This window comes from Lolium rigidum, chromosome 3 (genome assembly GCF_022539505.1).
Source record: "Lolium rigidum isolate FL_2022 chromosome 3, APGP_CSIRO_Lrig_0.1, whole genome shotgun sequence".
Classification (NCBI taxonomy): Eukaryota; Viridiplantae; Streptophyta; class Magnoliopsida; order Poales; family Poaceae; genus Lolium; species Lolium rigidum.
The window spans coordinates 391,066,594-391,093,106 of record NC_061510.1 but is presented as its reverse complement, the minus strand read 5'-3'; the positions used below and the strand labels follow the sequence as shown (position 1 = coordinate 391,093,106).

Genomic DNA, 26,513 nt, shown 5'->3' with positions numbered 1-26,513 from the left:
CCCGAGCCTCGATGGAGAACTACTCCCTCCTCATGGGAGCAGCAGCGGTGATGAAGATGGCGGTGGAGATGGCAGCGGTGTCGATGGAGAAGCCTTCCGGGGCACTTCCCCGCTCCGAGCAGGTGCCGAACAGCAGACTCCTGTCCCCCGGATCTTGGCTTCGCGATGGCGGCGGCTCTCGAAGGTTTCGTGGTTTTCGTCGAACGCCGCGAGGTTTTTAGGTCGTGGGCTTTATATAGGCGGAGAGGCGGCGCGAGAGGGCTTCGGGGGCCCACACCCTAGGGGGCGCGCCCCCTTGGCCGCGCCGGGTGTGGTGTGGTGGCCCTGCCCCCTTCTCTCGGCGGTTCTCGTGTGGTCCGGATGCTTCCGGTAAAATAGGAACCCGGGCGTTGATTTCGTCCGATTCCGAGAATATTTCGTTACTAGGATTTCGAAACCAAAAACAGCAGAAAACGTGAACCGACACTTCGGCATCTTGTTAATAGGTTAGTTCCAGTAAAATGCACGAATATGACATAAAGTGTGCATATAACATGTAGATAACATCAATAATGTGGCATGGAACACAAGAAATTATCGATACGTTGGAGACGTATCGGCATCCCCAAGCTTAGTTCTCGCTCGTCCCGAGCAGGTAAAACGATAACAAAGATAATTTCTGGAGTGACATGCCATCATAAACTTGATCATACTATTTGTAAAGCATATGTAGTGAATGCAGCGATCAAAACAATGTATATGACATGGGTAAACAACTGAATCATAAAGCAAAGACTTTTCATGAATAGCACTTCAAGACAAGCATCAATAAGTCTTGCATAAGAGTTAACTCATAAAGTAATAATTCAAAGTAAAGGTATTGAAGCAACACAAAGGAAGATGAAGTTTCAGCGGTTGCTTTCAACTTATAACATGTATATCTCATGGATAATTGTCAATGCAAAGCAATATAACAAATGCAATATGCAAATATGTAAGAATCAATGCACAGCTTCACACAAGTGTTTGCTTCTTGAGATGGAGAGAAATAGGTGAACTGACTCAACAATGAAAGTAAAAGAATGGTCCTCCATAGAGGAAAAGCATCGATTGCTATATTTGTGCTAGAGCTTTGATTTTGAAAACATGAAACAATTTTGTCAACGGTAGTAATAAAGCATATGCATCATGTAAATTATATCTTATAAGTTGCAAGCCTCATGCATAGTGTACCAATAGTGCCCGCACCTTGTCCTAATTAGCTTGGACTACCCGGATTATCACCGCAATACATATGCTTTAACCAAGTTTCACAAAGGGGTACCTCTATGCCGCCCGTACAAAGGTCTAAGGAGAAAGCTCGCATTTGGATTTCTCACTTTTGATTATTCTCAACTTAGACATCCATACCGGGACAACATAGACAACGGATAATGGACTCCTCTTTTAATGCTTTAAGCATTTGACAACAATTAATTCTTTTCTCATTAGAGACTTGAGGATATTTGTCCAAAACTCGAAACTTCCACCATGAATCATGGCTTTAGTTAGCGGCCCAATGTTCTTCTCTCACAATATGCATGCTCAAACCATTCAACTCAAGTGTAGATCGCCCTTACTTCGTACAAGACGAACATGCATAGCAACTCACATGAAATTCAACAATGAGTTGATGGCGTTCCCGCAAAACATGGTTATCGCACAACAAGCAACTTAATAAGAGATAAAGTGCATAATTACATATTCAATACCACAATAGTTTTTAAGCTATTTGTCCCATGAGCTATATATTGCAAAGGTGAATGATGGAATTTTAAAGGTAGCACTCAAGCAATTTACTTTGGAATGGCGGGAAAATACCATGTAGTATAGGTAGATATGGTGGACACAAATGGCATAGTGGTTGGCTCAAGTATTTTGGATGCATGAGAAGTATTCCCTCTCGATACAAGGTTTAGGCTAGCAAGGCTTATTTGAAACAAACACAAGGATGAACTCGGTGCAGCAAAACTCACATAAAAGACATATTGAAAACATTATAAGACTCTACACCGTCTTCCTTGTTGTTCAAAACTCAATACTAGAAATTATCTAGACTTTAGAGAGACCAATTATGCAAACCAAATTTTAGCATGCTCTATGTATTCTTCACTAATAGGTGCAAAGTATATGATGCAAGAGCTTAAACATGAGCACAACAATTGCCAAGTATCACATTACCCAAGACATTATAGCAATTACTACATGTATCATTTTCCAATTCCAACCATATAACAATTTAACGAAGAGGAAACTTCGCCATGAATATTATGAGCTAAGAACACATGTGTTCATATGAACCAGCGGAGCGTGTCTCTCTACCACACAAGCATGATGTAATCCAATTTATTCAAACAAAAACAAAAACAAAAGCACACGAGACGCTCCAAGTAAAGCACATAAGATGTGACCGAATAAAAATATAGTTTCAAGAGAAGGAACCCGATAATTTATCGATGAAGAAGGGGATGCCTTGGGCATCCCCAAGCTTAGACGCTTGAGTCTTCTTGATATATGCAGGGATGAACCACCGGGGCATCCCCAAGCTTAGACTTTTCACTCTTCTTGATCGTAGTATATCATCCTCCTCTCTTGACCCTTGAAAACTTCCTCCACACCAAACTCGAAACAACTCATTAGAGGGTTAGTGGACAATAAAAATTAACATGTTCAGAGGTGACACAATCATTCTTAACACTTCTGGACATTGCATAAAGCTACTGGACATTAATGGATCAAATAAATTCATCCAACATAGCAAAAGAGGCAATGCGAAATAAAAGGCAGAATCTGTCAAAACAGTAACAGTCCGTAAAGATGGATTTTATTAGGCCACCAGACTTGCTCAAATGAAAATGCTCAAATTGAATGAAAGTTGCGTACATATCTGAGGATCACTCACGTAAATTGGCATAATTTTCTGAGTTACCTACGGAGAATTAGACCCAGATTCGTGACAGACAAAGAAATCTGTTTACGCGCAGTAATCCAAATCTAGTACTTACTTTACTATCAAAGACTTTACTTGGCACAACAAAACACAAAACTAAGATAAGGAGAGGTTGCTACAGTAGTAAACAACTTCCAAGACACAAATATAAAACAAAGTACTGTAGCAAAATAACACATGGGTTATCTCCCAAGAAGTTCTTTCTTTTTAGCCATTAAGATGGGCTCAGCGAGTTTTAATGATGCACTCGCAAGAAATAGTATTTGAAGCAAAAGAGAGCATCAAGAGGCAAATTTGAAACAAATTTAAGTCTAACATGCTTCCTATGCAAGGGAATCTTGTAAATAAACAAGTTCATGAAGAGCAAAGTAACAAGCATAGGAAGATAAAACAAGTGTAGCTTGAAAAATTTCAGCACATAGAGAGGTGTTTTAGTAACATGAAAATTTCTACAACCATATTTTCCTCTCTCATAATAACTTTCAGTAGCAACATGAGCAAACTCAACAATATAACTATCACATAAAGCATTCTTATCATGAGTCTCATGCATAAAATTATTACTCTCCACATAAGCATAATCAATTTTATTAGTTGTAGTGGGAGCAAATTCAACAAAGTAGCTATCATTATTATTCTCATCAAGTGTAGGAGGCATAGTATAATCACAACAAAATTTACTCTCCATAGTAGGTTGTACCAAAAGACCACTATTATTATCATCACAAATAGGAGGCAAAGTATCATCAAAGAAAATTTTCTCCTCAATGCTTGGGGGACTAAAAAGATCATAAAAAACAGCTTCCCCAAGCTTAGAACTTTCTATATCATTATCAACAATGGTGTTCAAAGCGTTCATACTAATATTACTACCAGCATGCAAATAAGATTCCATAGGTTTTTTAATTTTCGCATCAAACAATCCATGTTTTAAATCAGGAAATATAATAAGAAGCTCATTGTTGTCCATTATGCCAAACTAGTGTAAACAAGAAACAAAAAGATGCAATTGCAGGATCTAAAGGAAATATCTTCGAGCACAAACACAATGGCGCCGGAAAAGTACGTTACACTGGAACCGGAGTATGAGTGCCTTTTTACCTTTCCTCCCGGCAACGGCGCCGGAAAAGTGCTTGATGTCTACGGGAGCTTCTATTCTTGTAGACAGTGTTGGGCCTCCAAGAGCGGAGGTTTGTAGAACAGCAGCAAGTTTCCCTTAAGTGGATCACCCAAGGTTTATCGAACTCGGGGAGGAAGAGGTCAAAGATATCCCTCTCATGCAACCCTGCAACCACAAAGCAAGAAGTCTCTTGTGTCCCCAACACACCTAATAGGTGCACTAGTTCGGCGAAGAGATAGTGAAATACAGGTGGTATGAATAAATGAGCAGTAGTAACGGCGTGTAGTTGATGGTGGTAATATGGTAGCAGTAGTAACGCAGCGAGTAGTAACGCAATGAAACAAGAAACAAGCAGCGATAGCGATATTTAGGAACAAGGCCTAGGGATTACACTTTCACTAGTGGACACTCTCAACATTGATCACATAACAGAATAGATAAATGCATACTCTACACTTTTGTTGGATGATGAACACATTGCGTAGGATTACACGAACCCTCAATGCCGGAGTTAACAAGCTCCACAATAATGCTCATGTTTTAGTAACCTTTAGTGTAAGATAGATCAACGAGACTAAACCAAGTACTAGCATAGCATGCACACTCGTCACCTTCATGCATATGTAGGAGGAATAGATCACATCGATATTATCATAGCAATAGTTAACTTCGCAATCTACAAGAGATCATGATCATAGCATAAACCAAGTACTAACACGGTGCACACATCGTCACCTTTGCACACGTGCGGGAGGAATAAAACTACTTTAATAACACATCACTAGAGTAGCACATAGATAAATTGTGATACAAACACATTGCAATCATAAAGAGATATAAATAAGCACCTCACTATGCCATTCAACGGTGAATAAGTATTCCGTGAAATATGGCCTAAGAGACCCACACGGTGCACACACTGTCACCTTTACACACGTGGGACAAGGAGTCTCCGGAGATCACATAAGTAAAACTCACTTGACTAGCATAATGACATCTAGATTACAAGCATCATCATATGAATCTCAATCATGTAAAGCAGCTCATGAGATTATTGTATTGAAGCACATAGGAGAGAGATGAACCACATAGCTACCGGTGCACCCCGAGCCTCGATGGAGAACTACTCCTCCTCATGGGAGCAAGCAGCGGTGATGAAGATGGCGGTGGAGATGGCAGCGGTGTCGATGGAGAAGCCTTCCGGGGCACTTCCCCGCTCCGGCAGGGTGCCGGAACAGAGACTCATGTCCCCCGGATCTTGGCTTCGCGATGGCGGCGGCTCCGGAAGGTTTCGTGGTTTTCGTCGAACGCCGCGAGGTTTTTAGGTCGGGGGCTTTATATAGGCGGAGAGGCGGCGTAGGAGGGCTTCCGGGGGCCCACACCCTAGGGGGCGCGCCCCCTTGGCCGCGCCGGGGTGTGGTGTGGTGGCCCCGCCCCCTTCTCCGGCGGTTCTCGTGTGTTCTGGATGCTTCCGGGTAAAATAGGAACCCGGGCGTTGATTTCGTCCGATTCGAGAATATTTCGTTACTAGGATTTCTGAAACCAAAAACAGCAGAAAACAGAACCGGCACTTCGGCATCTTGTTAATAGGTTAGTTCCAGAAAATGCACGAATATGACATAAAGTGTGCATATAACATGTAGATAACATCAATAATGTGGCATGGAACACAAGAAATTATCGATACGTTGGAGACGTATCACTCCGCTGTAGCTATGTGGTTCATCTCTCTCCCATGTACCTCAATACAATAATCTCATGAGCTGCTTTACATGATTGAGATTCATATGAGTTTTGTATCACCACTATTCTATGTGCTACTCTAGCAAAGTTATTAAAGTAGTTCTATTCCTCCTGCACATGTGCAAAGGTAACAGTGTGTGCACCGTGTTAGTACTTGGTTTATGCTATGATCATGATTTCTTGTAGATTGCGAAGTTAACTATTGCTATGATAATATTGATGTGATCTATTCCTCCTACATTTGCATGAAGGTGACAGTGTGCATGCTATGTTAGTTACTTGGTTTAGTCTTTTGATCTATCTTACACTAAAGGTTACTAAAATATGAGCATTATTGTGGAGCTTGTTAACTCCGGCATTGAGGGTTCGTGTAATCCTACGCAATGTGTTCATCATCCAACAAGAGTGTAGAGTATGCATTTATCCGTTACGTTATGTGATCAATGTTGAGAGTGTCCACTAGTGAAAGTCTAATCCCTAGGCCTTGTTCCTAAATATCGCTATCGCTGCTTGTTTCTTGTTTTATTGCGTTACTACTGCTGCGTTACTACTCGTCTGCGTTACTACTTGCTTGTTTACTGTCCTGGGCAAAGCACTTTTCCGGTGCCGTTGCTACTACTTATTCATACCACTTCGTATTTCACTATCTTTTCGCCGAACTAGTGCACCTATTAGGTGTGTTGGGGACACAAGAGACTTCTTGCTTTGTGGTTGCGGGGTTGCATGAGAGGGATATCTTTGACCTCTTCCTCCCTGAGATCGATAAACCTTGGGTGATCCACTTAAGGGAAACTTGCTGCTGTTCTACAAACCTCTGCTCTTGGAGGCCCAACACTGTCTACAAGAATAGAAGCTCCCGTAGACATCAATTATCAAGGAGGATATTATGGCAGTGTTTCATGACTTACATGCACATAAAATTGACCTTGCCAGTATTAACTATGGTGTTATTACTTTAATTCCTAAAGGTGATGATGCTGATAGGATCCAAAAATTCAGACCTATTTGCTTATTGCAAGTTCTGTTCAAAATTATCACCAAAACTCTTACTGTCAGAGTTACCCCAGTGATGGAGAAACTGCTGTCCAATCACCAAACTGCTTTCATCAAAGGGAGATATATCACAGATGGGGTTATGCTTCTCCAAGAAGTCCCGAGAGAAAGCAAATTTAGAAAGCAACAGGGTGTGGTGTTGAAAATTGATTTTGAGAAGGCATATGATAAAGTAAACTGGAGTTTCCTGTTTGATTGCTGCCATCAGAAGGGCTTCAGCAACAGCTGGCTTGATTGGATCAAAAAAGTGGTGACAAATGGTACTTTAAGTGTGAAAGTAAATGACAATGTTGGTCCCTATTTTGCTAGTTGTAAGGGAGTGAGACAGGGAGATCCTTTTGCTCCTTTTCTGTTCAACATGGCAGCCAACAGCTTATCCAAGATGATATCCCTGGCTCAACAGAATGGGCTCATCAAAGGGCTTGCTGACAATCTAGTAGAAAAAGGCATTTCTACGTTGCGGTATGTCGATGACACTATTCTGCTCATTCAGGATGATGCTTGAGCAAGACTGTGAATTTGAAACTCATTCCGTATATTTTTGAAACAATGTCTGGACTTAAAATCAATTTTGAGAAAAGTGAGGTTATGATGATCCTTGAGGATGAGGTGAAATCACAGTTCTTTGCTGCCCTTTTTAATTGTCAACAGGGGACTTGGCCAATTAAATACCTTGGCACTCCTCTTTGTGCAAGAAGACCAACTGTTGCAGAGATGAAATTTACGGGGAAAAAACAAAAAAGAAAATGAGTGGGTGGGTAGGGAAATGCCATGTCCATTGGAGGGAGAGTTGTCAAAATTGATGCCTGCCTTTCCAGTGTTGCTGTTTATCAGATGTCCATGAGGTTGCTCCATAAGTCAACCATTGAACAAATTGACAGGCCCATCAGATCTTTTTCCAGGTCGGGAGTGCTGATAAAAGGAAATACCACTTTGTCAAATGGAATTGGATTTGCAAACCAAAGAAGAAAGGAGGTTTGGGCATAAAAAATCTTCATTTGTTTATATCAGCTTGATGTGTAAATGGTGGTGGAAAATTGAGAATGAATCTGGACCTTGGCAAGATCTGATGAGGAACAAATATCTCAAACAGGGTGGTATATGTCTTGCAAAGAAAAAACCTGGAGACTCCCCTCTCTGGTCTGATATGCTGCAGGTGAAACAGATTTATTTGAAAGGAAGAAGGATGAAAGTGGGGAATGGTAAAAACACTAGTTTCTGGTGTGATGCTTGGTGTGAGCAGATTCCTTTAAAAGACAGATTCCCTGAAATTTTTGATATATGTATTGAGCAAGATGTGTCTGTTGCGGATGCTGCCAATATGAACTGGAATTTTACATTCAGGAGATGGATGACACCTGATATTGCTCTGCAGATCCATGGCCTACATCAAATCATGCCACAGACAGTGTTAACTGACAGACAAGATAAACCTCACTGGAAATGGACGAAAAGTGGTAAATTTACAGTTAAGTCAGTATATAATCACCTGTGCAGTAATGGTATGGACAGAACCTTCAAGCACTTATGGAAAAGTAAAATTCCTCTGAAAATCAAAATCTGGCTGTGGATGATATGGCACAATGCTATTTCTACAAAAGACAATCTGTTAAAAAGGAACTGGCATGGGAATGCCTCCTGTCAATTCTGCAGTTGTCCTGAAAGTATTTCCCACATTTTCTTCTCCTGTCCAGCTGCAAAGTTCGTTTGGAGTGCGGTTGGGAAGCTGATTGGAGCGAGAACCAGACCTGGTTCCTTTACTCAGTTCTTCTGGTGGATCCCACGTTTTATCCCTGCAAGCAGAAACACGCAAATTGCGGGGTTGGCTGCGATTTGCTGGGCAATTTGGAAACTGAGGAATAGAGCTTGCTTTGATCATAAATTGATCAAGGATCCGGTTGAACTGATTAGTTATTCTACTGTCTTCATGAAATACTGGGCAGGTTTGCACGGAGAGAAGGACGCTGAAGACCTGCGTTTGGGAGCTGATGGACTTCTGAAGCTGGCTAATACTCAAAATGCCGCTGCTGGGGCTCAAAACAGGCCTCCTCCGGCACAGAGGCCGCTGATGATCAGGGAAGCGAGGAACGCTGATGTTGATGAGGACGATATGGAGGAGGATGATCATGCTGACATCCCCTGATGTGTTACATCTTGGTGAAGAACTTCTGTCGGTTTCTGCTTTTGGCTGGTGTTAGCTGTGATAACCTATTTTGGTGCTGTTTCGATGTGGTATCTCTCTGTGTTGGGAGAAAAACTGTTAGATGTGTTGAGTTGTTGGCTTGCCCCAGGCAGCCTTTATTTTCTTTGTGTTGTGGTGTTTGTGTTGAAACGTGCCTGATGGGCATGTGATACTCGTTTGTTTCGTTATCTGCTGATAATGAAATCCGATCCTAGGATCGTTTGGAAAAAAAGAAGAAAAAAAAAAGTATAAGTGTCATGCTTTGTAGCCGGCCAACATGCAAAGTCTCCGGTGGCCCGGAGAGATATGGGAATCTGCATGATCTGCACTGTCGTGACTGTCTCAAAGAATGCCTGAACATTCTTCTCATTCCACGTTCCTGACTCCTCATCCATGAGACAATGCATTGTCGCCGAGACATGGATTGGTTTCCCCCGTGCTTTTTTTGTAGTAACCTCTCAAAGACGTCGTATGGATTTTTACAAAACCTCCGCCATATATGGAAGCGGTGCAAATATTGGTTGGTCAGATAGATATTCGATGGACACGGTAGATGATGTGTTATTGCCGATATCTAATGTATATGGAATTCCGACTTGTTTGCAGATGATTCGAGGTTCTCAAATGGGATTATCCATTAAAATTGGCCCATCCCAAATGGGTTGACAGCTCAATTAGTTCATTGGCCCAAAGTTGTGCTCGCTCGCTGCGCAATAATATTGCTATTATTACACATCTGCACTATCATTGCCTATTGTTGTTTCTTGTCTTTAGTCGTTACCATATCAGTTTTCTTTTGGATGCTTATGAATTGGTGTTAGCAGGTAAGTTGATCTGTTGTGCGAAAAAAGTGCACAATTTTGGGGATATTCACTTTGGCTCATACAATTTTGGCCAAAGTCTAGTGTCCACTACTTCATTTAAGACTATATCAAGGACATTTTGTTAAAAATTATAAAAATAGAAACATATGTAAGATATTCGATGACAATAATGCTACACTTACGAGGAGATGGCTTACAAAAAAATGTTACGGGGAGATGGCTTACAAAAATTTGTTACAAAAAATGGCTTATCAAGGATTTGTTGTGGGATTTTTTTCTTGCAACTGAACCAACAGTTTCTTCCAATGATTTGGTTCCACGTACGCCCGTACCAAAATTTTGTAAGCCCTCTCCCCGTAAGTTTAGCATTGATGAACATGTGAGGATACTATTAACACATTTTCTAGAAAACACTGGCAAGTTATTTAGATGTGTAATGATAAATATTAACGCGAACACCATTAAACATGCCATAATGCATTAAGTTGGGCGTGCTAACATAGGTTGTATAGGGACAGGAAAACTTAGGGTGGGATATGTTTGTTTCCCTTACTAAAATTTACCGTCAACTCATCTTCACATTATTTTTTATAATATGTCCCAATCCAAATTACAAAAACCTAAATTTTTTATGAAAATATTTGCTTTCAATTGGGCACAAGTAGTGACAAACAATGGTACCTATAACGAACATTATGTCTTAATATTTAACAACACTGTTAATTATATAGTATATACATAATGACATGCAATCGATGTTGTAGTGAGATGAGTAATAAAGTTCAATACAAATAGGTGTGAAATCCATGATTATAATATGCAGAACTGTGTGCAAATGGAGGATTGTAGCCCATTTAGGTCTGGGGCTTAGTAGCAATTATGTTAGCCCTATTTAGATTTCTAAGAAATTATAGTCGTCTATCTACAAAAATGCTACTCGAAGGAGCCGTGGTGGAACAATAAGTCCACGATTGAAAAGATGTCGGAGCCGTTCGAATATATCAGAACCAACGGTGAAACAAGTAGCTCCCCTCCTACCGCGACTGCTTCCACAACCACTCATGTCGTTTTAAAAGAGCCACCAGAATTGAACAAGTGGCCTCGCCACCAGATCACTACCAATTCCCCAAGCCAGAAAAAGATTTCCACGTCGGCATAGAGAGGAGTGGGGCGCCCGGTTTATGATTTCAGCTTTGTATGAAAATGTTTTTCCAAAAGATTAGATAGTGTTTTGGCGCCATCTCTGCGTAAGTAGAGATGCCATCATATACAATAAGTGGTCTTCAGCTTTTCCGCGACGAGACATTCTTGCGACATCAATGGTAGTGTTAAAAGATTAAAATGTACATGCAAGGTCTATCACATATTGCTTCGTTACACTGATTTTGAAATTTCTATAAAGGTTGTTAAGAGGAGGATGGTCCTCTCAATTTTGTTCCGGATGTTACTTCTTCGACAATGGTTGTTCATAAAATCATCTCCTAGCAACGTCGACAAGACAACTTGGTTAGGAAAAGTTTATCTATAAACCGATATAGCCGGTCTACAACCGATTCGATAGAAATCGCATCGCTCGCAGGTCTTCTTCCCTAAGCGCTCCTCCCCCGCTCCTCCTCTGCTCCTCCCCGCGCGCTCCGCCGGCGTCCTGGCATTTCTACCCTCCTTCATGCATTGGAAACCGCGCCGCTGCTCCTCCGCTTGCAGGTCGTGCGCCCGACTCCTCCTCTGGTCGATGGCGGTCGCGCCGCCGTTGTTTCTCCGTTCGCTGGCAGCCGCGCTTGCCGCTCCCCACGCGCTTCACCTCCGCCACCGCTGCTCCCCGTGCACTATTCTGGCTCGTATGCCCCCGCTTGCTTCAACCTCTACCGCCATGGCGCTCCGATGACATGAATTCCTGGGGATCGGTGGGACTTGGAGAAGTTGAATTCACGAGCAGAATGGTGGGGAAGTTCCATCTGGCTTCCCTCTCTGGCGTGGTGGATTCTATGGCTCTCGAGCTCAAATCAGCCATTTGGAATGCCTCCATGGTGATGAGAAAGAAGGTTAGTTTTGGGATTTTCGTCAATGCTACATATGGCGGTTAGTTTTGGAATTTTTGTCAATGCTACATATGGCGCTAGGATTAGCTACATTTCTATATAGTTTTTGATGTATAAGTACACACAAAGTGCTACAATGATTTTTTGTGTGTATATTACAGAGAGATTGCATCAGTGTTACTTGCGTGTTTTCATAATGTTGGATGAGTTAGACAGAAATGATTAATGTGTTGGTTCTTTTTGTTGGAGACCGTAACATGATTTTGAGGTTTTGCTCCAAACAAATAGGGATTGTTACATATTGTTTTTTTTTTTTTTTGCTATATGGACATGTTTAAAGTGCTACAATGTTTTTTTCTTGCATACGTCACAAGTTTCTACAGTTCTTAGAAAAAATGTTGGAGATGAATGTTACATAAACAAGCTTTTTTTGCTACACGCGAACCGTTTTTGTTACATGATCGGATGCGCGGGATTTGATGACTTAATTGCATCAGACGGCTCCAGAGGCGGCTGATGTTTTGGTTTTTTTTACAGCCAGCTGTAGCCTAGCCATTTGATTATTGTTTCCTAAAATATGGTGTTGGTACTCCTAATGTTATTAGTTAATTGCTTTATGGAATGTGTCGAGTGTGTATCCTTTGCATTGCGATTGAAAAATAAAATCATTAGAGAACCCTCATTAGTATTCACGGGTATATTGGTTGGTTATATATGTCGTTATCCTATGACTGCCTTCAGAAGAATACATTACCTCGATGTTTTGCTTGTTTCTTTTAGAGTTTATTTTGTAACTTCCAGATACGGCTCTTCTATCTCTATCATGTACTATACATTACTTGTAATATGACCATATTATTGATTGCCAAAAAAAATTCGTATGGTCTTTAATAAACATTAGGCTTCATGAAAACAAAATCTACTGAAAAATGGGCAATTTATTGGTTGCGTACACCACGAGTCTAACAATTAGTACATGGGTACGGACGTACGGTACAGCGTGCAAGGATGATGTCACTACCAAGGCGCCGGCTGGAACACGAACAGCGTCATAGTTGGTCCAGGGCGCCGGCAGGTGATCGATCACCACTTGGAAACGAAGGGGCGCCTGGACTTGTGATGGGGAGAAGGCGAAGGCGCCGTCCAGAAAGCTTGTGCAGGGGCAGGGGAAGGCGCCTCCGCCGCGAGGATGGTGACATTGAGCTTCATGCCCATCTGGCAGTGGTTGCCGACGGCGCAGATGAACCACCTCCTCCCCGGGTTCTCCAGCTTCACCAGATCGCGGCCGGAGCTCCAGGTGCCGAGGGGATTGGCGGCGCTGCACGCCTTGAATCCCGCTCCGGTCACCTCAACCACGTTGTGGTTTGCCTTGTCGTAGTCGAACGCTGCGAGCATACGCACGTCTCGATGAATCAGTTCCAGTTTTGATCAACAATATGATGGGTCATGGCTGAGCATGACTTGATCAAGAAAACGATGCGTGATGCAAGAGTAATATCTGCATGAGCAACATGAGAATCGAAATGGTTGGTTACCTAGTGCTTCGCCAACCATGAACTGATTGCTCTCGGACCAGGCGGTGTAGTTGAATCCGAGGGTCCAGCCTTCCTCGTCGCCGACGAGGTGAACGCTGGCCGAGGAGAAGAGGGGTAGGAAGGCGACGGCGATCACCGCCGCAACGGCAAGCATCTGATTGTTCGAAGCCATGCAGATCGATCGAACTAAATGGAACTGAAACTACCGGTTGGTCGGTTCTACTTACTGAAAGTGTGCTATGGATGTCCTAATACCACGTATACATACATGTTTATATAGAGATCTTGATCTTGTTCGTATTCACAGACGTACGCACACGGGAGAAATGGTCAAGACGGACGCGGAGCTCTGCATTGGAGTGACCAACGGAACGAATGGAGCCATCGATGGAAAAGCAAGCGAGATTCAGAAAGTTTCGTATAGTTTGACACGGTCTGCACCCAATTTTCTTTCCGAGCTCTCTGTCCAGCTGTGCACTTGCGAAGCGTAACTGACGTCACCACTCGTTGGGAAATCTCCATAGCTTGCGTCTCTGAAAATCGAGCTCTGTCCAGTGTCCACCTCGCCGCACCGCAAAGCGTCTCTCCCGCGGAAATGCTAACCTTGCGAGCGATAGTTCGATTCAGTGTGTTCAAATATGTATCAAATATATATTTGAACTTGTAATTAATGGTAGGTTAAGTCGAACACATGTGAGTAACTAAGATCTCATATAAAGGCACCACGGTTAGCCAGTACACACAAAATCACAAGGGGCGTGTGGTCCCGTGGTGGCGATGGTCTCGTACGTCTGTTAACCTCGATGGGCTTGTCGAGTTATAGTTGATTAGTACATTGAAAAGCGCGCTCGTTAAGAATGCCTCCCTCCGGGATATTAACATATTTCTTTTACCGAAAAAATACCATTCCAAGATGTAGGCAAGATTGCTAAAAGTCGTTAATAAATCTCGGAGTCGTGATGTGATTGTTTTTTCCTCGTATGCTTTTTATGGGCATGCGATGACAAACAAAAGTGGTACCAAAGCTTAGATGCCCGGATGCAAATCTTATGTATATTCATGGTGCTCGATCATTGTTGGTGGGCCGGTAACATTCTATTAAGCGGGCCCATGGTGGCCGATGTGTGAGGGGGAGATTTGTTAAGCTTAGTACCATATCGATTCTAGGAGGAGAACATGAGCAACTTATAAGGCTGAGGGTGACCCCTCCCCCCCCCTAATAGGCTAGTCTTTAGGGGAGAGGGCCAAGACCTATTGTAAGTTTGGGTTAGTCTCCAGTTGGACTGGGTTGGTGGGCCAAAACGCCCCATGATACATGTGGGTCATAAACACTGGTTAGGCGGATCTTGAATTAGGACAACAACTGTAACAATTGATACCAGAGCATCTATGAGATGTACACTGACCCAGACCAGACGGACAAGAATTGCATCGAGCCTGAAGGGTCTCGCCGGAAAGATGGACTGGTTGAAACCCTACCGCTTGCTACTGCCATCGTTCCAAACTCCAGGGAGCCGAAGCAGCCTGGATGTTGGAGCCACATGCCAAGAAGGCGGAGATGTTGGTCGATCGTGCGGCCGAGTTAGAGGAACTTCACACTTCGCACACCTCGCTCGAGAAAAAGGGAACCTGTCGTTGTTTGCAAGTCGGGGCTTGACCGGCGGTGGAGAGAGGGGTGTGGAGGAGGAGTAGTCTGGTGGCAGTGATTTAGGCCGCCTCCCGAGTCGCCTCTCATGTGGCTTGGGAGGTATGGTTTGTGTCAATTCCTTACATGCGCACAAGATTAACAATTATATGATCTTTGTTCTTTGTATTATCATTGTCACCAAACATGTACGAGTTGAAGTTTGAAATGGTTCAGACATCAACGTCTGAAGCAATAACATCACTTTTTCGTACAAAGGTAATAGGCTAATATTAATAAAATACCAATTATACTCAACCTCTGCATCACAGTAACATCAAAAACAAGTCAAGACTTAAAGGCTGAACATAGCCAGAAAAGAAAAAATATAGAAAATGACCCCAACGAAATGATTGACCACTCGCACCAGATGGACCCAAAACACCACCAAATACAACACCCTTACTACATAAAAGGTTCTCCAAAAACGATGCTCTCCATGAAGGAAACAATTCACCAACATTGTCATCACCCCATCAAAGATTGTAGATTTTCACCTTGGAGGAAATTCAAACTTTCTAAACAATGCCCTCAACAAGGACCTCATTGCAAGGTAAGACCAATGAATGCCAGACCTTAGATTTTCACCCCAAATATCGAGAGTCGGGACTCGAAGAGAACCACTAAAACTAAAATCCCCAAGTGTTGCCGCTCCAACTCATCGAGGTCGTCGTTACAAAGCATCAATCACCAAGCTCACATGCACGTCTGCAATCTAGACAGGAACAACATCCTACGGCCGTGCCCGCACAACATCCCGTGAAGCAATGTCTTCATCATCTCAAGACTCCACCTCTGCCAATACCTTATCATCTTCTAATCATAGCCGTATTGACATTCCCCCGCCTCTATCAACACCATGAAAACCACAGACACCAACATGTCCTATGGTGTTTAATGTGAAGCAGGGAGCAGAGCTTCACGTCATATCCCCTTGAAACCCCACGGGCTAAAAGTTCACGAGCACCAAAGCCAATTCGTGAAAACATCCAGCGAAGTAATCCGGAACTCGTCCGCGGCAAGATCTTGGATAATTGACAACAGGTAGATCAGAAGAATTGGTCATATGAAGACCACTAGGATCACCATCTAACTCCTTTAATTCGAGCCATAGTAGCAGCACGAGTCGTGCACGAAGCACATGAATCCCCGTCGTCGATGTTGTTTACCGGTACATGCCTAGCGCCACCCACGGCCACCACAACTGGCACCACCACCACCGTCATATTTGCGGTCTCCCTAAAAAACAAATCCAAGGATACACGTCTAAGGCCCGTGAGAGATCTAAAAAAAGCACACCGGCCTAGACGTAAGGGAGGTGTTGAATATAATCGCCTAGCCATTCTCCAACAGATTGGTCTATTGGTTGAACTGGTTAGTGCATACAATTCCAAATGGTATCAGACCTACAAGGTCCTGGGTTCGCAGTATTTAAAATAAATATTTGTGGCCTCTCAAAAAAAAATCTAAGGATGCACGTCAAAGGCCCGTGTGAGATCTAAGAAAAAAAGGCCCAACGTCCTAGATGTGAGGGGTGGTGTTAAATATAATTCCTCCTCCATCAGATCGGTCTAATGGTTGAACTGACTAGAGCATGCAATTTCACATGGGGCGGCGGCAGCTAGGGTTTCCGCCTGCCACCCCCGAAGAGCGGCGCATGAGGGAATTGTTCATGAAGATATCATTTTTTTTTTCTATTGTGTTGCTCTCCAACTTGCAATGTATGGAGTGACGGCAGTTTTTCTATCGTTTTTTGAACGATTGCCTTGTTTCCCTGAGTCTTCTTTTTTTGCGAGAGATTAACTATTGATCTGCCAAGTTCGTTTTCCAGACTAATGTTGTATTTCACTGAACAAACAAAAATGGCCAATCAACTACCTTAACAGTCTAACAATGAATACATCTGTATGGATAAAATTGCACGAAGCAACACTGCGGTCGATCACATTCACATCACACCGTACACACGCGACTTGACTAGCAAAAACACGAACTACGATCACATAGTCACATTCACATAGCTGATACAGGCCTGCAGGGCCGGCAGCCGGCGGGCGATCACCACTTGGAAACGAAGGGGCGCCTGGATTTGTGATGGTGAGACCACGGTGCCGGTGCCGGGGCCGGCGTGAGCGCGTCCGCCGCGTGGATGGTGACGTTGAGCTTCATGCCCATCTGGCAATGCTTGCCGATGGCGCAGATGAACCACCTCCTCCCCGGCTTCTCCAGCCCGACCGCATCGCTGCCGCAGCTATAGGCGCCGATGGGGTTGGCGGTGTTGCACGCCTTGAAGTCCGGCCCGCTCACCTCTATCACGTTGTGGAAGGCCTTGTTGTAGCCGAACACTGCAAGCACGCATTCATGCATCTCGCTGAATCAGTTCGAGTTTTGATCAGCAGTTCTAACCATGCATGACTTGATTAAGAAAATGATGCTCAACGCAGAGGATTTCCGAGCCATGAAACCGATCGATTTCCTGGGAAACAAATACGGAATATATTGAACTGATCGAGTGCTTACGCAGTGTGTCGCTGACTCTGAACTGCTTGCTCTCGGACCAGGTTTTGTAGTCGAAGCCGAGCGTCCAGCCCCTGGCATCGCCCACAGGATGCACGGTTTCTGAGGCGATCATGGGGAGGAAGGCGAGGATGATCGCCGCCGCCACGGCAAGCATATGCTTGGAAGCCATGGAGGTCGTCGAGAACTAAAGCTGAAGCCTGAAGCTACCTCTGCTTGCTATCTCCTTGCTTTACTGTACTTTGCTGGGGTGTCACAGGTACAAGTACTTCTACATGGTTATATATATATAGAGAGAGATTGGTCTTGTACGTACGTGGGAGAAATAGTCAAGATACGCGTGGAGGATGGAGTTTCACTTCGGAGTTACCAATGGAAAGGCTTGTGATATATGCTTCACACGGCCGGCTTGCATTTTCGTTTCCACGGCCCTTCTTCGTCCAAATGTGCATTTCAGAGCAGGGTTTGACACTTTCGCCGGCCGGGTTATTCGACGATCCATACTATGACAAAAAAAATTGTAGGGTAAAAAGGATTGTATTAATCAACTAGTAGTAGTGTTGCTTTTTTTTTTTCGAAATGGGGATATACCCCGGCTTCTGCATCGTGATGATGCACACGACCTTTTATTAATAATAAGTTCAAAAGAGGTCTTGTTTGCATCTCAAACATCACCATTGATTGATACAAAACTCAACCAGAGAAAATAAACATGACATAAAAAAGAAGACTCATCAACAAAGCCTCCTAGTATGCCGCCAATCAGTCTGACACAAAATATCCTGAGCGACCATTAGGAGCCGCGTGTGCACCCAGTAGCCATAGCATCCCGCTGTTCCTCCGGCGAGAGGATGGGCCAAAGCTAAACCCAATGTACCACCATATAAATAACCTTCCGGTGAGGTGAGCTCCAAATAGCAGTTCTACAATTTCAAAGGATATGACCCAGCGAGCCGACCCTAACCAAATAGCAGTTCTATCTTCCAACATACCAAACCTTCCTGACTCATGACTAGCATAATTCTGCTCCCTAAGAATTTTAGTTATAGATACAATGCGGTCTGATGAAAATATTTGTCGCAAGTCCTCCACTAGATCCAGGCAGTCCGTCTCCAATAGGATGTTTCCCTGGCTAAGATCAATCGCCAGCTTGACAACCTCCAAATAAGCAACAGAAAACATAGCGGCGTCTAGATGGTTAATCACCATACACAATAATTTTCTGTACTACTCCCTATGTTCCATAAAAAGTGTCACATATTTGTTTAGATTCGTATCTATCTAAGTACATTTTAGTGTATAGATACATGTGGATCTAGATAAATCTGCGATACTTAAGAAAATATATATATGTTTGATGCTAGTAGATGCTAACACGAGTTCCTATAACTTAAGCCAGAAATAGATCAGCGGAGGGGAGTTGTGGAGCGGGAGTGCGTAGTACTATAGCCACATCCGACAAAGCTGACCTCTGTACGCGTCGGACCCCACACGGGAAGCCCAAGGCAGAGGGGGTTGACCTTTTTAGCCGAGCTTCTCCAATTTTATTGACATTATCAGTGTCTAGGCTTGCCTATCTATTTTGTTTTGAAAAGAATACGGTAGGGGAAGCCCCTACAATGGTTTTTTTTAAAAAATAATAAGAACCCAATTTTGGGTCCGTGGGGCCTTGAACCTGGGTGGCTGGGTTGTACATCCACTTCCCTAACCGAATGAGCTAGGCTCATTTGTTAACCTTGCCTATCTATTAAAAAGAAGTGAATTGGCGCCAGCAAATTTAGTAATGTGCCAGGAAAAGATGGTACAAGAAGCGGTGGTGTGCTTCGGTATGGCGGAGAATCTCCCGACGACCTGACGGGCGATGGGTCCTTGGCTGAGAGTTAGGGGGGTGGGGGGGGGGGGGCTGTTGATGCTTCCATGTGTCCTCCCAGGGCTGGTATCAGACGACTAAATTGTCGAAACATTTGAGGGCTCCTTTTATTCATGGGATAGGGAAAGCATAGAAATATGAAAGGCATATGATCGAAATGTCATGTCTACATAAATCCTATGTTAAGATGAAGTGTCTTTGATTGTGGCAATGGAATTTTCCATGAGATATGATCTAATGTCTTTTTCTTATACGATTTGCACTACAATATTCCTATAGGATATTTTCCTATGGGATATGTTCTTATGAATCAAACGACTCGTGTAGAAATTTTCCATAGGATTTTAATCCAACACAATTTCTATACAAATCCTATGGATCAAATGAGCCCTGACTCGTTTTTATTATATCAATAACTGGAGTTAGTTAGTGTAGGTGTGGGCCTGCGGTTATGCAAATGAAAACTTTGGGAAGTCATTGCATAGAAGTAATTCACATCATTGATGTTTGGAAATCATACATGTGAGCTTTAGAAGGTAATTTTAAGCCGCCTTCATCATCGCCAACGGGAGAATGTGAGCACCCCAAATTTTATGCAAGATATTTGATCTTTGCACTCATGAGCTCATTAGACAACAAATCCACTCTAAGGTGCGTTTCTTAATTTGGTCAACTATGTCTCAGGGTTCCATATTTTCTCTCTAGGTGGCTATATCTAATAATGAGATTCCAATATTATGATACCAATTGAAGGATAAACAATGACACCTAGAGGAGGGTGCATAGGAGGAAACAAAATTTAATGAAATTGATTTTAGGGACGATCATGGATAAAAGAGCTTATCTTGAAATACAACTAGACGAATAGTCTTATATGATGTAGCAGAAGATAAAACTACGGAAAGCAGAGAATTGAAATAACCAAAGTAGAGGGAGACTAATACGATATGTATCGTGAAGTTCAACTCTTTGTGAGAACTCTAATCTTCATTGGATAAGCCAGTACAAACCGAGCCCACACGACCCCTCACATGTCTAGCGTTCTTCTCCCTTGAGTTACCAAAATCAAGTAAGAGCCCTTCCACTAACGAGATCTTATGGTGATCCTCTTACCTTGACAAATTCCTTGATGGAAATCCACAACTATGAATGCTCACAAGGCAACGCCAACCGCTCGGGGTTCCGCACGAATCCAAAAGTAACAAAACTGAGCTTACTCATGATGGTAATTCAAATTTTGTTTGGCAGAAAAATAATCTCAATTTTCCAATAAAGATTCTCACGATTGAGTGGATGCATGTGGATGGATTGAAATTTTAAAGCTCAACAATGGTGAGGCGAAGTGGATCTAAATGGCTAAGGTCACTTGGAGACGAAGGAGACCTTGTATGTCTGTTGACCGAATCCAAATGTTACCCGTATCATGCAGGAAGTTCAGAGGACTGGCCATGGGGTTCTGGAATTTATTGTGGAAAAAACAGAGAACAAACGGCAGTGGCCTAGAGCGGCCCAGGACCTTATCTAGAGGTTGTGGAATTAGGGGATGGCTTTGCGGAAAGTGCATTTGGCACATGAGCATTAATGCTCTCGGATTTTATAACGATATTTCTAGAATTCCAAAAATTCTTAACTTAAATACACACATACATAGAAATTTTCGGAAGGTACGGTAGAAATTTCCGAGGAAAATATGTTGTACTATGAACTATATAAAAAGATAAATTTCTGACAATAACTATCTCTAAACACAGTCATAATATTTTTTTTTTCTTGTAGCTCAAAATACAACATGATTTCTACCAAAGCTTTGCACGAGTATTTAGAACATGCTTATGTATTTGTGGAATAAATTTTATGATTTTTTGGAAATATAGAAGTACATCTTTTACAATATTTTAAAAACTGAGAGCACTGGCGCTCATGTGCACCAAATCTTCGTTCATGGCTTTGGCTCTACTTGAGCGGGCGGGGCATGAGAGGGTTTTTTGAAAAATTAATTGAGTGGGGGAGTATATCATATGTAGGCAGTCCCCTAATTCTTTGATCATTAACAACAAAATCCACATAGGTATGATTTGTGCCGGATACCCAGCGCATCGTACTGAGATGCAAATTGATATTTTTTATGTCAACACAATAGACTAATTTTATATTGGTCACTTCTTCACTAAGACTGTATTAAGGAAAAAAAGACCGAAATACATACATACGTAAAATATTTGTTGGACTTGTGAGAATATTATTGGTACATTTCTTGGAACACTCTAGCAACTTATTTAGATATGTGAGAGTTAAAATTAACACGAATACCTATAATACGCCATAGTGTGTGTTAAGTGACAGAAGCTAACATAGGATGTAATAGCGACAGGAGAAACTTAGGATGGATTATGTTTGTTTTCCTTACTTACATTTTTCATCAACTCATCCTGGCAGCAAAATGTCACAATCCAATTTGAAAACAGAATATATAGTTTATATGAGATATTTACTCTAAATTTGGCACACACAAACATCTCAATGATAAATAATCAAATTTCTAACAAGAATGGTATTGTAGCATTTAGCAACACGATGCATTATAATTATGTAGTGTGCCACATAATGATTATAGAGGAAATGGTATAAAAGTTTAGTATAAAATTACATGCTTCGTAAGAAGGCACCTGCAAAAGTTATTTTGGGCTTAAGAGGTAGCATTTCTCAGTTTGTTAGATGCATCGGGAGAGATGGTTGAGGTCAGACGAACTTGTTGAAGCGCGGCATGGTCGGTTTCCTAGACGCCACCTATAGGTGTTGATGTCTGTCACAACCCCTTCCCTGACTCAGTCTTGGCAGTCACGCACCACGCTAGGTGCGGGACTTCATCCTCACAATAAAGCCAAACATAGATCCCACACAAGGCATGGTGAAAAAAGACCCTTTCACAGAGGCGACACATGAATGAGACCAATAGACTCCATCCGTGCGCGGAAGTGGCCGTGGCCGTTGCTGCTTGACCTGGCGCCGCCGCTCTCTACTCTAACATGAATTCAAAGAATAATTTGTGCAGTAGTGTAACTGTGTAGATTGAGTAGTAAGGTACATCTCGTGCGAGGGGTAAGCTCATGTTATATAGAGTCCAACAACAGACCGGAATTATGATTCACCAAGTGGGTAGGACTTTCACCACTCACTCACATTTGTGCTCGTCTAGCGCTAGTCGAGTAAAAAATGGGCTAGATTTTGTGCTGCCAAGCAGGGTACGCACATGAACAGAGACATATTTCTAGTCACACTAGTACAGAAGGCCCTTTTAGACACCCATGGCACTCGGTCCTTTTATGACTAGCTTTATGCTTGTATGAACAATGGTGTAATTATGTTATTTGGTATTGCTAACAAATTAAATAAAATACGTTTTTAATTTTTGGAAAAACATTAGTGGCGTGTAGTCTGGGCGGTACACCACTAGTAAATACACTACCGGCGACGTGGAAGATAACATGCCGCAAGTATTTCATTTACCAGCGCAATCGATTGAAAAAAGAAGATTTGACCTCCTTCCCTTTGTCTCCATCTTTCAATATGAAGGAGTGCAAGAAGAAAAGAAGATTTGGTACTTTCCACCGAGGAAGAAATAGTAGCATTTGAAACTAAAAAGATTTACTTTTATAGTAAATATCTAAAGAAGGGCTATAATCCAAACAGAGGAGCTAGCGTCCAGTTCAAATTTTCAAAAAAAAATAGGAGTATGATCTGCTAAGATCCCCGGCCCAATCTACTTAGGATCTTTGATATGTGTGAGGCTTGGGCATGACTTGACACATATGGAATTCTTGCAATGCAAAGATCTCTTGAAGTTGATAGTAGGCATCATTTCTTGTAATTTCACCTCGATAGTGGTCATCCGTGCAGAGTTGGCCACGTAATTGGACCGGCCAGGTTCGTCGTCGATGTTATATTCCTCCCCGTGGTAGAACAACATCTTAAAGGCCAATCAGGGCAGCCCAACCTATCCTTTTTGCACAGATGAGTAGAACACTGGTACTAGTAGTAGTTGCCTGGTCTCGAGTCTCGCCATTGTTTGGAAGGTGTGCTGCTGCTAGTGGAAGAAGAAATGCCCAATAATTGCCCCCAACAAGAGCAGGATCGATGATGCTTCACCCGTTCACCAATAATTGGGAACCGACGGTAGCAAGAGGAGGAGCACGGAAATAATACTAGCTGAGAGGTCGCAATTATGTTACTACTTCAAGATGGACTGGACGAGGGCACGGTGAGAGCTCGCACTATCCTTCTTGACTCGTACGAATTTCATGAGATTTCGTATCAATTTCAAGAGATCTTTGCATTGCAAAGAATTCCATGTGTAATTCCGTCTCGGGAAGGGAAGCAAATGAGAGCGTGTAAGAAGGCACCATCAAAAGCTCTTTTGAACGTATGAGGTAGCATTTATCAATTCATTAAATGCATTGGAAGAGATGGTTGGGGCCAGACGAAAATTTGTCGAAGCATGGCATGATCGGTCTCCTAGGCACCACCTATAGGTGTTGATGTCTGCCATGACCCATTGCCTGCCTCAGGCTTGGCGGTCTCGCACCACTCGAGATGCTATACTTCATCTGCGCAACACATGACACACTAAAAAACTCCATCACAGAGCCGAGCACATGAATGAGACCAACAGACTCCATCCGTGCGCCGTAGTGGCCATGGCCGTTGCCGCCTGACCTGGCGTCGCTGCTCTCTACTCTAACGTGAATTCAAGGAATAATTTGTGCAGTTGTGTAACCTTGTAGATCGACTACTAAGGTCCATCTCGTGAGAGGAGTAAGCTTCTGTTATATAGAACCCAACAACGGACCGGAATTATGATCCACCAAGTGGGTACGACTTTTGCCACTCACGCACATTTGTGCTCGTCTAGCGCTAGTCCACTAAAAAATGGGCTAGATTTTGTGCCGCAAAGCAGGGTGCGCACATGAACACAAACATATTTGTAATCGCACTAGTACACAAGGCCCATTTAGACACCCATGGCACGCGATTCTTTTATGACTAGCTATATGCTTGTATGAACTATGGTGTGTTTATGTTATTTGATATTGCTAAATAAAAGAAGTTTTTAATTTCTCGGAGATCGTTAGCGGCGTGTAGTCTAGGTGGTACGCCACCGTTATATACACTACCGGTAGCGTGAAAGATAACATGCCGCCGGAATTTCATTTACCAGCAACGTAGCAAACAGTAATCAATCGACTGAAAAAAGAAGATTTGACCTCTTTCCCTTTGTCTCTAGCTTTCAATACGAAGGAGTACCGGTAAAGAGAAGATTTGGTACTTTCCACCCACAAAGAAATAGTAGCATTTGAAACTAGAAAGATTTACTTTTATAGTTAATCTCTAAAGAAGGGCTATGATCCAAACAAAGGAGCTAGCGTCCAGTTCAGATTTTCAAAAAGAAAAATTAGGAGTATGATCTGCTAAGATCCCCGGCCCAATCTACTTAGGATCTTTGATATGTGTGAGGCTTGGGCATGACTTGACACACATGGAATTCTTGCAATGCAAAGATCTCTTGAAGTTGATAGTAGGCATCATTTCTTGTAATTTCACCTCGATAGTGGTCATCAGTGCAGAGTTGGCCACGTAACTGGACCGGCCAGGTTATTCATCGATGTTATATTCTTCCCCGTGACAGAACAACATCTCAAAGGCCAATCAGGGCAGCCCAACCGATCCTTTTTTGCATGCATGGGTAGAACACTGGTACTAGTAGTTGCCTGGTCTCGAGTCTCGCCATTGTTTGGAAGGTGTGCTGCCGCTAGTGGAAGAAGAAATGCCCAATAATTGCTCCCAACAAGAGCAGGATCGATGATGCTTCACCGGTTCACCAATAATTGGGAACCGACGGTAGCAACTAGCAAGAGGAGCATGGAAATAATAGCTGAGACGTCCGAAAATGGTGAATGGAACCTGGGTACGCGCGCACCCGTTTACGGAAACTTCAAAAAAATACTATGTAAAAGTTTCCAAAAAATGTGAAGTAAATTTTTGCATGTAGATATTATGTTGGTACTTACTCATGTGTGTTTTCACGGAAAAATACCATTGTGTGTGACCTACACAAAAATGAAAAAATGTCCAAATGAGAATAGTGAACGGAGAAAATATATATGTTTGACTTTAGCCAATAATAGATCAGCGGAGGGGAGTTGTGCAGCGAGCGTGCGTAGTACTATGGCCACATCCAACAAAGCTGACCTCTGTACGCGTTAGACCCCATGCAGGAAGCCCAGGGCGGAGCTAGGCACCAGGGGGGGGGTGACCTTTTTAGCGGAGCTACCCCGGGTGTCTTAACATTATCAGTGTCTAGGCTGGACAACTCATCGTGTTTTATAGGTCTGGAGATAAAGTAGTAACTTGGAACATTAATGAACATTATAAAAGAGTTATCCGTCGAAACAACAATCTTGCCTATCTATTAAAAAGATGAATTAGCACCAACAGATTTAGTAATGTGCCAGGAAAATTGGTACAAGAAGCCGTGGGCGCGCGTCAGTATGGTGCAGAATCTCCCGACGACCCGATGGGTGATGGGTCCTTGGCTGAGAGTTGAGGGGGACCTGCTGATGCTTCCATGTGTCCTCCTAGGGCTGGTATCTGACAATTAAATTGTTGAAACATTTGATGGCTTCTTTGATTCATGGGATAGGAAAAACATAGAAATATGAAAGGCATAGGATTGAGATGTCATGTCTACATCAATTCTATGGTAAGATGAAGTGTTTTTGATTGTGACAAAGGAATTTTCCGTGAGGTATGAGCTAATGCTTTTTTTATAGGATTTGCACTACAAGATTCCTATAGGAAATTTTCCTATGGAATATGTTCTTATGAATCAAACGGCTCGTGTAGGAAATTTTTCATAGAATTCAAATCCAACACAATTTCTATACAAATCCTATGAATCAAAAGAGTCCTGACTCGTTTTTA

At 42.7% G+C, this 26,513-nt stretch overlaps 2 protein-coding genes across 2 annotated transcripts; both read right to left on the bottom strand.

Moving 5' to 3' along the window:
- Positions 1–13,012: 13,012 nt before the first annotated feature.
- Positions 13,013–13,636, bottom strand: LOC124701136 (mavicyanin-like). The gene is made up of 2 exons (XM_047233181.1): positions 13,465–13,636; positions 13,013–13,314 (listed from the first exon to the last, which is right to left on the bottom strand). Exons 1-2 carry the CDS (start codon positions 13,634–13,636, stop codon positions 13,013–13,015), a joined length of 474 nt encoding a protein of 157 aa, XP_047089137.1.
- A 3,570-nt stretch (positions 13,637–17,206) lies between these two features.
- On the bottom strand, positions 17,207–17,852 carry LOC124700784 (mavicyanin-like). Its single transcript, XM_047232856.1, has 2 exons — positions 17,669–17,852; positions 17,207–17,493 (listed from the first exon to the last, which is right to left on the bottom strand). Exons 1-2 carry the CDS (start codon positions 17,835–17,837, stop codon positions 17,207–17,209), a joined length of 456 nt encoding a protein of 151 aa, XP_047088812.1. The 5' UTR covers positions 17,838–17,852.
- Between the last annotated feature and the right edge of the window lie 8,661 nt (positions 17,853–26,513).